Source organism: Chelonia mydas, chromosome 1 (assembly GCF_015237465.2).
Source record: "Chelonia mydas isolate rCheMyd1 chromosome 1, rCheMyd1.pri.v2, whole genome shotgun sequence".
Lineage (NCBI taxonomy): Eukaryota > Metazoa > Chordata > Testudines > Cheloniidae > Chelonia > Chelonia mydas.
In genome coordinates, this window is record NC_057849.1 from 37,322,008 (window position 1) to 37,334,007 (window position 12,000).

Consider the following 12,000-nt stretch of genomic DNA (forward strand, 5'->3'; position numbering starts at 1 on the left):
ACCTGTTATAAACAAATGTTCCTACTTTTTAAAAAATGGTCAGATCAATACCTTGTCTAACCCTGTTGACATAAATGGGTTTACAAAAGCCATGAAACTGTTCCTTTACCCATTTCAGAATAGCTTAACACCATACAGGATAGGCTGAAATTAGATTTGATTGGCTGATTACAATTCTGAGTGAAATTAAAGATCCAGTCCTCAACTCAGTAAAATCAGTGGGAGTTTTTCCATTGACTCTAAGTGAGTGCAAGGTCTTTGGTGTGTTGTCACAAGCATACACAACATTTATGGGCATTTATTGTTTCTCTTATAATGTTTATTTTTCTGAACTGAATGAGGGAAGTTTATTGGGAAGAGAAAAAATATTTTTAAATGAAAAGTTAAGCGTGCACAGTAGCTATAACAGGGACTGTGAATCTGTATTTGTGGGTTTTACTTCCAGATATACTGCAAACTCTTTGTGTGAATTTAATAAGTCATATAACCTTTCTTTTAATCAGTTTTCCTGTCTGTAAAATAGAGATAATAATTTACCTCTCTCTCAGATGCCTATTCTGAGGATTAGTTAGTCTGAAAAGCAATTTGGTAACCTCAGATAAAAGGTGCTAGGTACATGCAAATTAATACTTTTACGTAATGGACCTTACTGATGATCTAAAGATGAGAAAATACATTAATAAATTAGATTATAACCTGTAATAATTTCTGCAGTGAAACTAATTTTGCTGTGTGGATGGCTAAATAGATTTTAAAGAACTGAGAGGGTTTTTTTGTTGGTTTGGTTTCAAGCAACCCACTCTCTCAGTCAGAGGTGCTGTAATTTCATTGACAAGTCCTGGTCCATCTGGTATGTTCTCAGTTGAAGTATATAGATTAGCAGCCTTGTTTCCATAGTCTAAATCTCTTAGTAGTAAATAGATGAGAAAGGGAAAAATTCTGTCTAACCCATGATTTTTCTTCCTAGAACTCCTGAATGCCCATTGTGAAGACTGACATGGAGGGGATGGAGAAAGACTGACAACCTGTGAGGGAGTTAAAGAACTTTTAAAGAGGAGTAATAGGTAATTGAAGCATACATTCTCTCCCTGTGCTAATATTACTTTTTAGATGGAAAATGTTATGATGCAAGATAATCGTGTATGTGTCTCTAGCATGAGAGATGGAAACCTAGAAATATAAGGTCATGTTGGACTGTCTTGTAAATATATTGCAAATACTACAGCTTAAAATGTTAGGACAGTTCTGATTAAAATAACCATTTTTCAAATTTATATTTTGTCATGGTGCCAATGTTTGGTAAGTAAAGAAAAGAATATGTTGGCTCCATAATTCCAATCTAAAAACTTCATCCACCTCCATGTTTACTTTCACTGAACTGGATAATCCTGTAAGTAATAAATCAGCTCAGGACCTTGAGCTCTACACTGTGCCTTCCACCAGAGAGCAAACTGTTTTATTAATATCATATGTCATCAAGGTGAGGTTTACTAATGTTGTATTATTCATAAGTTGGTATTAGCCAGGGAAGAGTAGGTCAGGAGCAGAAACCAAATAATTACAGGGTAGAAGTCTGCCAAATACAATTTACTAGAAATTGTTAGCCAGACAGCAGGGAAGAATGTTAGCAATAAATCACAAAAAGAAAAGGAGTACTTGTGGCACCTTAGAGACTAACCAATTTATTTGAGCATAAGCTTTCGTGAGCTACAGCTCACTTCACTACTCTAAAACCTAGCAATAAATTAGCTTCTCTCCAGCTATTTCAAGTGCTGTAGCAATAGATTTACAATCCTGTATTAGATATTTTGAAAGCAGGAGACTCTTACACAGGGCTTGTGCTATTCCAGAGTGACTGTTCAGCTGTATAATACCAATAGGCAAATACTTAAAGCCAAAATCTAAGCAGACTCTTGGGTCAAAATTTTCAATTAAGTCACTTAAATAAAGTCTTGGGGTGAAATTCTGGTCCCATTGAAACCACTGGAAAAACTCCCCTTGACATCAATAAGGCCAGGACGGCACCCCTGCACCTCCATAGCAGCGAGAGCACCCACAAATCCAACTGAAAATTCAGATCATTTAGTCAGGTGCTTAAGAATGGATTTAGGAGGCTAATTTCAGGAACCCTGGTTAAAAAATACTAACCTTGCTAGTTTGTTAGAATACAATTAATATAAGTCCATTAAGTTGTGGTTACCTAGATATAGAATGAATGTCAATATTTCAATATTCTTTAAAACGCTACTTACACCACCTAGTCTGAATCGGATATAAACACCTGCTGCAGCATCTAGTAACTCTGCCTGCAAGAAGAAAAAGACATTAATCCACAAAGCTTCCATAGTCCTGAGAAATCAAGACAGAAAGATACAGTAATGGACAGTTAAATAACTTTGTTTGTCATACATAAAGATGTGTTTAGATTCTTCTCTGACATAAGTCCAATATCATATTAATAGGGATGCAAACAATATAAATAGGTTGATATTTTATTCTTATGGAAGTGCCATGTTTTCTAGATGAAAAAGACTTTCATCTATAAATTGAAGTATGTAAAAAGTTTAAAAGGCAGAATAATGGGCCTCATTCTGCTCTCTGCAGTATGGTGTGGACATCATACTGTGGCATGCAAGAAGCAAACAAGTGAAGGTGGGAGAGCAATGGCTTTCATTAAATTTTCTCCATATGTACTTAAGATATCCATCACCATAGCATCTGAGGACAAGAAACAATAAGTAGGGTTCACAGAGTGATGTCTATAATTGACAGGTTTCAGAGTAACAGCCGTGTTAGTCTGTATTCGCAAAAAGAAAAGGAGTACTTGTGGCACCTTAGAGACTAACCAATTTATTTGATCATGAGCTTTTGTGAGCTACAGCTCACTTCATCGGATGCATACTGTGGAAACTGCAGAAGACATTATATACACAGAGACCATGAAACAATACCTCCTCCCACCCCACTCAGCAGGTGAAGTGAGCTGTAGCTCACGAAAGCTCATGCTCAAATAAATTGGTTAGTCTCTAAGGTGCTACAAGTACTCCTTTTCTTTTTGTCTATAATTGACTCTCTTCCTCGCTTCTTCATTATATTACTGTTTTTTGTTTAATTGTTTTTTTAGGGTGAGGGAGCAGATTTTGTCTTTCACTTTTGTTCTTGTTTTAGTATTTCTTCCAAGGAGGAATAAGGCATTTATATGGATAATGCGAATATTCGGAGTGACAACAATAAATATTTTTTTTAAAGTAAGCAAGAGTTCTGGAAGCGAAAAAAAACTCTCAGACATCTGACCACAAGTCAGCCTCTAGCTATTGAGGGAGAGGAAGAAACTTTCCTGAGGGTTGGGTTTTTCTATAACTGCCTACTGCACGTTTTTTTTGCACATCCACTCAAGCATTAGATACTGGTCTAGATGGGCCACTGTTTTTATCCAGTCAGCATTTCATATGTGACTAATTCCTTGGGGCAATTTATTGCACAAAGGTTTTTGTAGAAAGATGATTTTTACAACATGCTCTGAAAATAATCAAGGCTTGGCCTGAAACAGTATGAGTCAGATTGGACCCGAAATGTCTTTTACCATCTGTTAGCTATTAAATGGCCTCTCTACATGAAATGAGTTGGTGTCCTCAATTCCTAGAAAACAACTGACTTCTATGGGCTCAGCCTTCTCCTTTCCTTTTTCCCTCTAATTCTAGCTTGGATATGCTTTTACTTTTGTTATTTACTGATACTTTCTTTTGTAACTACTATATATTTCTTTTCTGGCACATAGTTTCGGTTGTGTTCAATCCACAAAGTATCCTACATCAGTAAATCTTGGAATTCAAATGATGGAACAGTCAAAAACTGTATTTGATTTATAATGCTGTAATGATCCTTGTCTCCCAATACTATGCCCGAAATAAACGACACTGAGACAAACTAAAATTAAAACACTAACACCCTGAACTATATTGTACAGTATGTGTGTAACATGTACACAGATATAGCAATGAAAATACATCAGTAAATACAGCGCTCACCTCTCTAGGGTCAATGCATTTCATCAGAAGATGAGGGTCCCCAACTCCTCTAAAGCCTATCAGTTCTTTGTAGTATCGAAAGACTCGGACATTCTGTAGAGAAGTATAAATATACCAAGAAAAACTATTGTCCCTGGAGTTTTTCCAGATTTTGAACATAGTTATGACACTATTCAGGGTTTCCCCATGCCAAATCACACAGAATTTAGGACAGTGTGGGGCACAATCCATCAAATGGCCTCACAGAGTTAAACTTGTGCCTGGTGTACTCATCCCAGCCCTTAAGAGTGAAGTTAATAGTGTTACAGCACTGCTGAATTCAGTCAAATGTGTGTAACAAAGTACATATTTGAAAAACTAAATTTATATTGTTTATTTTGGTATTAAGTCAGAGTGAGTTAAAAGTGAGAGAGCTTTCAGAGAAAGAAATGCATATAGATACAAATTAAAAGCACGGAATTGCTGCCATATACTAGGGGAAATTTTAAAGGAGAGCATCTAAATCTCCTAATTTACCATAGTTACCTTTGAAAAGATCTCTTTGGTAAGACTCCCAACGACACCACCTTTTATTCCTCAGCTTTGGATTTAGGGGATTATCTTTACAATAACTTTTTAAAAGTCTGTCCATTTCTTTCTCTGTGAACTAGGTTATCACCGTGGTATCTAAGTGCCTTTTATACTTCCCATTTCTGTCCAACTTCCTCCTTTGCTTCTCTTTACCATCATCCCATCATTAACAACTTATAACTCTTTAAATGGCAACTTTCCCCAGTAATACAGTAGTCACCCACCCTCCTGATGAGGGCTGTCCCTCTGTTCCTAAAGCTATTGTAATCAGTGCCTCACTGCATGTTATGCGCTACTGTAGACTGTGCAGAACACAGAATAAAAAGACCAAAACACCCCTGAAGGAAGCCCACACATTCCACCTATATTAATACACCACCACCCTTTGGTAATGTGATGTGATTTTTTTTTCTTGTGGCAGCTATGGAATTCTACCTGCTTTTGACAATATAAAATTACATATAATTTGTAATATACTGTATATGCAGGCTTCTGTGGATCGTTAACTCTCTATTAAGTTTTATGGCCAGCATCAGCCCTATGTGTGGGGACAGCTGTACTGGAAGGGGGATTCACACCACTGGAGTTCCTGCTCCTGGCAAACTTTTCATCACCATTTTGGTTTATAGAGGAGAAAAATATCAAAATTGTTACTTAAGTGTTTAAGGATTAAAAAAATGATTAAACATAAAATAGTGCTTCACACTCACAATACATCTTTTCCAGCACCTCTGAATGACTCTTGCAGCATGGTTCCGTTTGTCTTCTTCCATTGGCATTTACAAATGCCTAAAACAATAAGGCTATTGTTCACAACTATTCAATATTGCCTCAGTTGCTATTTTCACGGCCTTTTTCTTTTATAACCAGTTTAAAGTAAGTATCTGGTAAAAAACACTTTTAAAAAAATGTGTCTTTTAAAAGTGTTGTTGTAGCTGTGTTACCTCACCCACATTAGCTTTTAAGACTTGAATTAAGATGGAGAAAAAATAGGTTACTCATCAATAACTAGTTTCTCTAAGTTATATCCCCTCTAGACCTGTAATCTTAGGTAGAAATTACAAAATTAAATAATTCATAGAATTTGGATAAGTAACTGTGAAATACAGATACAGACAAAAAACAATACCTGCTTTTCAAAGATGGCCATGCACAATTGCATTCAGCATGGGTGTACTGCTTGAAATCAAAGTGATTTAAATAACTGATTTTAATCATGATTTAAATCAGCAAGCAGGAAACCTGAAGAAAGGGTGATTATCATTGGTTGGATTTGCAACTAAATATGGCCTTTACACTAAATTTGGTGCTTCTTTTTGCTCACCAGGACAATATGCTATATTTATCTCCATTAATTTAAGCAATTATAGAGCTAAACATATATTTATACAGAGTCTTAATTTTTACATTTTTTATTATGTAGAAAATGGTGAATGATACATTTCTTATTTACTAGATGATATTTTTTTAACTTGTGATTTGTGGCAAGCTCTATTTGGATGGAAATTCAAATTATATTAAAAATGTGCTACATTTATCAAAATATGTTTTGCAATTAAAACTATCTAATTTATTAAATAATGGAATTATTAACTGTAGATAGTGAATTGAACTGGTTGTTTCTTATCATCTTTAAGATTTTAGAACTAGTAGAACTAGTAGATTTTAGAACGAGTAGATCTCATTCTCTCATATGTAAGACTAAGATATCTTCATGGGTATTTATAGTAAAAGTCATGGACAGGTCACGGGCAATAAACAAAAATTCATGGCTTGTGACCTGTCCATGACTTTTACTATAAATACCCCGACTAAAACTTAGTAGCTCTTGGAGCCCGGAGTACCACTGCTCTGGGGAACCCTGGGATTCCGCTGCTCTGGTGGCAGGGGCTGACTGCTCTCCGAGGCCCCCGGGGGCTGCTGCTCCGATGGCCTCCAGGGTGGCCCCTGGGACCGCTGCTGCTCTGGGACCACTGTTGCTCCGGCAGCCCCTGGGGCCAGCGGCATCAGCTGCTTCTTGGGCAGCCCGGAGGCTATTGGAGGGAGGGAGGCAGAGTGGGCAGGGAGCTGCCTTCATGCTGTTGGCACATCTCTGCGTGCCTCTTGGGGGAAATGGGTTTCCGTGTGCCGCCTGGAGCTGGGGCAGCGTGCAGAGCCTCCCCCCACCGCTGCCAGGGTCACACAGAGATATGCCAGCAGCTGTCCGCTTCCGGGAGCAGTGTGGAGCCACTGGCCACGGCATGCAGGCAGCCTACCTGCCTGAGCCCTGCTGCACCACCGTCCGGGACTCAGGGGCAGTTTGTCAGATGAGATTTGTCCTGCATTTTGGGGGGCCCCTATTGGGGGCCCCATGCCACCACATGGTTTCTTTCATGGTAAATCTGCTCCTGGCCCAGAGTCTCTCTCTCCTACAGCCAGTTTCTCAGCTTTGACTGGTCCTGTAGTCAAAAATTCTCTTCTCCTTCCAAATGCCTGCCCCTGTGTTCTCCTTCCTGCATTACATTTTCTTTGTCTGCCTGACCCACCATAGGGGCTGAATTCCCCTGTTTCCCGTGGGTGCTCAACCCCCTCTCTGCCCCCCCTCCATCCCTTCCATGAGGACCCACCCCCATTCCAACCCCTTCCCCAAAGTCCCTGCCTCAACTCTGCACCCTGCCTGCCAATATTCCAACTCCTTCCCCAAATCCTCACCCCGGCTCTGCCTCTTTCCCTGAGCACACTACATTCCCGCTCCTCCCACACATTACGGAGTGTGCTAAAGCACTGGGAGGGCGGGAAGCGCTGGGAGGTAGGCAGAGAAGCATGGACACAGTGCGCTCAGTGGAGGAGGAGGAGGTGGGACGGTGGGTGAGGGGAGCTTGGCTCCAGCCTCGGAGCACCCATGGCGTCGGCATCTATGTGACCTTGACATTGCTTTGGATGTAATATCAAAAAAGTATTCCTCACACTGCTTTGGATGTAATATCAGCCACTATAGCAGGAGAAACACAAAATCCTAAATGTGTATTTTGTCAGGTAATTTCAGGTGTCATGCATAGAGCAGGGCATAATGTGGATCTTGTCTTTGGTAATGTGTGGTGACAGCAGGGTGGAAATTACACCTTTTTCAGACAGTGTCATCATCAGGGCAGAATTCTCTATGCTCTGCAGCTGGTGACTCAATTTGTCTAATGGCTGGTAGGACATTATGATATTTTTTCCTGAACTATTTATATGATGATTCTTAAGCATCTTCTCTTTCTTCATGATCCTCATAGGTAAACTTGGTTTATTGATGACTGTCAGGAGTAGAAATGTATGGCCAACAGGTTAGAGTACTGTCAGCACAATTGCACTCAGTCCAATGATTATAATAAAGAGTTTTCAAAGTTGTATGGCATTGTGATGCTAAAGATGAAGAATGCAGAAGCAATGGTGGAAGACAAGAAAATTTGCTTCATCTTTAGCATCACCATGCTTTGAACTTTAGCATCACACCTTTGAAAGCTCTTTACTGTAATAAGTTGGACTGTGCAATTCTGCTGACAGTGCTCTCACTAGAGGAGTTGTAGCCAGTTTAACTTCCTGAGGTTTTAGAGGTTATGGGAGAACATGTGTCTAATTGCATCATGTCAGTTGGACCTATATACCTAAAAGAATAGAACAAAAGAAGTAATAAGTAAAGTACCAGCTTCCCTCAAATGAGTGCTCTGATGGTTCTTTCATGTGGGGTTCTGTAAAGCTCTACCTTGATGCCTCTTTTTTCAAGGTTGGTGTAAGATATCACTGTGGGGAACTATGAGATGACTTGGGCTGCAGTGCTGTCAGTGTAAGGATGAAATTCAGCTCACTTTTGTAATTTCAGCTAACTCAGGTGATGCAATGTGGGTGCTTTGTCAGTGCCTGATCCTGGCTGGAATATGCATGGCAGCAATTTAACTGAAAGTCAGTCTGAACAAAATAGAGGTGATTCTAATAGACTTGGGAAGAAGCTTGAAGGGATGGCCAAGTGATTCTTGCCCTCATGATCAAAGATGTGTCTCATCCTCTGCCCTAAAGGCTCACAATTTAGGACTGACTTTAGTACCTCATCTGCTCTTGGATTCTAGGTGCTATTAGGGGCCAAGGCCAAAATCCACAAAGGGACTTTGGCATTGCAACACCTAACTTTTAAGCACCTAGCCATCCAGTGGATGCCAGAGACTCTGACTTAAGTGCGTAGGCTCCTTATAAAATGCATGAGCAGAGATAAGCACCTAACAATGGGATCCACAAAGCCAGCACACTAGACAAGGAGCTGCCTAAGCTAATGAATAGCTAGTGTTCTAAGCCCCGACTCTCTCCTGGAGTTACGTGCCAAACAGTCCAGGCTGGATCCCATTTGGGATCTATAGCCACGAACCCTCTCCCGTGACAGGCACCAAAGCTATCTCTTGCCAGAACAGCAGTGGAAAACCCAATTCCATGGAAAATGGCCATGTGGTGATGCGTGAAGGAGAAAGACTCCCTTATAACTTTTAATTCAGTGGCTGGGGAACTCACCCAGGATGTGGGAGACCCTGGTTCAATTCCCTCCTCCACATGCAGAGAAGGGATTTGAAGATGGTTTTCTCACCTCTGAGGTGAGTACCATAACCACTGGGCTCTGGGATATTCTGAAGTGGGTTTCTCTCTAAGGTGTTCCACTGGATAAAAATAATTAAATATGCACTTAGCCAGAAAGAGAGCAAAAATAACTATAGTCCAGTGGTTAAGGCACTCATCTGTGAGGTGGGAAACCTTCATTCAAATCCTTTCTTATCAGTCAGAGGGGCCTGAACCACGATTTCCCACATCCTGTGTAAGTACCCTACCCATTAGACTAAAAGTTATAATGGAGGATATGCTTTCCCCTTCCCCACCCCCATTTTATGTGGGATCAGGCATGCTCTGTGACTGCCTGACAGATTGGGCCCTGCAGCTGAGATACATGAGGGAATTGCAGTGGAGTTTAGGCATGAGACAGGGCCTGGGCACCTACACTGAGTGAGAAAGTTGCAGCGCTGTAAAGTGGCAGTGTAGACAAGGCCTTAGGACCATGCAATAGGGAAAGCAAACACAATGCTTAAATGCAAATTCCAATTGACATTACCAAGTCAATTTATCTTATCTCAACCTAATTATACAGATCAAAACTTATGTCCGTCAGTAAAAGGAAGTGCTGCCTCTGGAAAAGTTGATTTGGTGCAATAATAATCTGTCATCAAATGACAAAAATAAAAGACCAAGCAAAGAGCACTCTCACAAATGGTGCTGAATAACTCCTGGACCGTACTGATTGCCTTCAACTCATTGATTTCAGTGGAATTGAAGGTACGCAACACCTTGAAGAACTGGCATCAAAACATGTAATATCTTTTAAAGTGAGGAATTTCAGTACATCTTTGAAGTTTAATTTCAGGGATGTCTTTAAATTTTGTAGTACTGTATATTTTGGGTGTAATTTCCCCTAAGACACTATTGCATTTTGATTTACAATGCATTTGAAAAGATCCATTCTGATTTTTCAACACAAGTCATGCAAGTCAGTAAAATATATGCCAAGTTCTGCAAGCATAAATTTGGATTTGAAAGTGATAATCTTTCATGGATTATAAAGTGTACAGAGCTTAAATTTACAAAATATAAGGATATTGCCTCCAATCTCTAAGAAATAAAAATCTGGCTTCTAAATTGCTGCTAGAGTTCTCATTAGCCAAACTGCATGAGCGTCTTCCCTGAGTTTAAACTAGATTCCATTTCTACACCTGTCATACTCTGTATCATGCTGAACTACTCACTTTATTCTACATTTTTAAATGCTGACTTCACAGTGATTACAGTTAGTTTGCATGTTTCCATTAAAGCAGCTGTGTTCTTCTGGCCATAAAAAGGTTGAATAATACAAATAGCCTTTGAAGGTGTTGTACATCTGTGCAATCCATGTTACCATAGATTTTGTCTTTGAGGAGGAGGTACAGAGCAACCGAGCTAAAAAGGTCTCTGCTTTAGTTCTTAGCTAAAAGTGGGTGGGACGCAACAGCAGAAATAGCAGCCTTATTCCCCACAGAAAATTACCATGTTTGACAGGAAACTGTATGGGCGATTTTAATAACTTTGCGATCATTGTTTCTCGCATTTTTAAAAAATGATTAGGGGTATGGAACAGCTTCCAAACGAGGAGAGATTAATAAGACTGGGACTTTTCAGCTTGGAAAAGAGAAGACTAAGGGGCGGATATGATTGAGGTCTAGAAAACCATGACTGGTGTGGAGAAAGTAAATAAGGAAGTGTTATTTATTCCTTCTCAAAATACAAGAACCAGGGGTAACCCAATGAAATTAATAGGCAGCAGGTTTAAAACAAACAAAAGGAAGTATTTCTTCACACAACACACAGTCTGTGGAACTCTGTGCCAGAGGATGTTGTGAAGGCCAAGACTATAACAGGGTTAAAAACAACAACAACTAGATAAGTTCATGGAGGATAGGTGGAGCAATGATTATTGGCCAGGATGGGCAGGGATGGTGTCCCTAGCCTCTGTTTGCCAGAAGCTGGGAATGGGCGATGGGGATGGATCACGTGATGATTACCTGTTCTGTTCATGCCCTCTGGGGCACCTGGCACTGGCCACAGTCGGAAGACAGGACACTGGTCTGGATGGACCTTTGGTCTGACCCAGTATGGCCGTTCTTATGTTTTCTTTACAATAATTTTGGGGAATTTTGAAAACTAAATGTGTGCATTATCCAAATTTGTTTCCCTCCAACACATATGCACATTTTTATTTAAACAGGAAAAGAGCCTTTGAAGCAGTTGTCTTTGGGGCCGGGGGGGCGGGCAGGGACTAAAAAAACCCGACAATTGATGGCTTTAGAAAAAAGAATAAAGGCACCTAAATAAAAGAGGCCCCGGAGTTAGCGGGACGCCTCGCGGCGTCTGGAGCTGAGGAGAGGAGCCAGGAAATGACTGGAAAGGAAACAGGGAAACTCTGGGAGCAGGAGGGGCCCCGGAGCGGGCGGGGGTCGGGGCCAGGAGGTGATTTTCCCCGCTCCCCTCCTGGGTGAACTGCTCGCGACAGGCGGGGGTGGGGGGAAGCCCTGCGCGCCTACCCTCCCTCCCCTCCGCGCACCTCACCGGGTACCGGGCCCCGCAGCGGCAGGTCGGCTCGGCTGGTGGCGGCTGCGCCTCCCGTTGCTATAGTAACCCACAGCCTAGGGGAGGGGACTGAGGGGGCGGGGCTTATAGGTGAGAGGAGGGAGGGGAGGAAGGTCCAGAGCAGGGGAAGTGTCTGGGGGCTAAGGGCGGGAGGGTGTCCGGGGGAGGAGTCTCCCGACTGGGGAGGGGACCGGGACCGGGACCGGGGAGGTGTCTCCCGGCTCGGGGGGGTCTGTGAGAGGTGTCT

At 41.2% G+C, this 12,000-nt stretch overlaps 1 protein-coding gene across 2 annotated transcripts in view; it reads right to left on the reverse strand.

Annotated features, from left to right (window-relative positions):
- C1H11orf65 (chromosome 1 C11orf65 homolog) overlaps window positions 1–11,799 on the reverse strand; it is a 30,127-nt gene extending 18,328 nt beyond the window's left edge. Inside the window, exons 1-4 of one of the 2 annotated variants that reach the window (XM_037889669.2) lie at window positions 11,733–11,799; window positions 5,309–5,387; window positions 4,029–4,121; window positions 2,253–2,306 (exon numbers count right to left, since the gene is read on the reverse strand). In XM_037889669.2, coding sequence (XP_037745597.1) covers window positions 2,253–2,306; window positions 4,029–4,121; window positions 5,309–5,377 — 216 coding nt within the window. In that variant the 5' untranslated portion in view covers window positions 5,378–5,387; window positions 11,733–11,799. The remainder of the gene's footprint in view (window positions 1–2,252; window positions 2,307–4,028; window positions 4,122–5,308; window positions 5,388–11,732) is intronic. The other variant, XM_037889670.2, reaches the window with a different exon arrangement.
- Window positions 11,800–12,000: the final 201 nt, after the last annotated feature.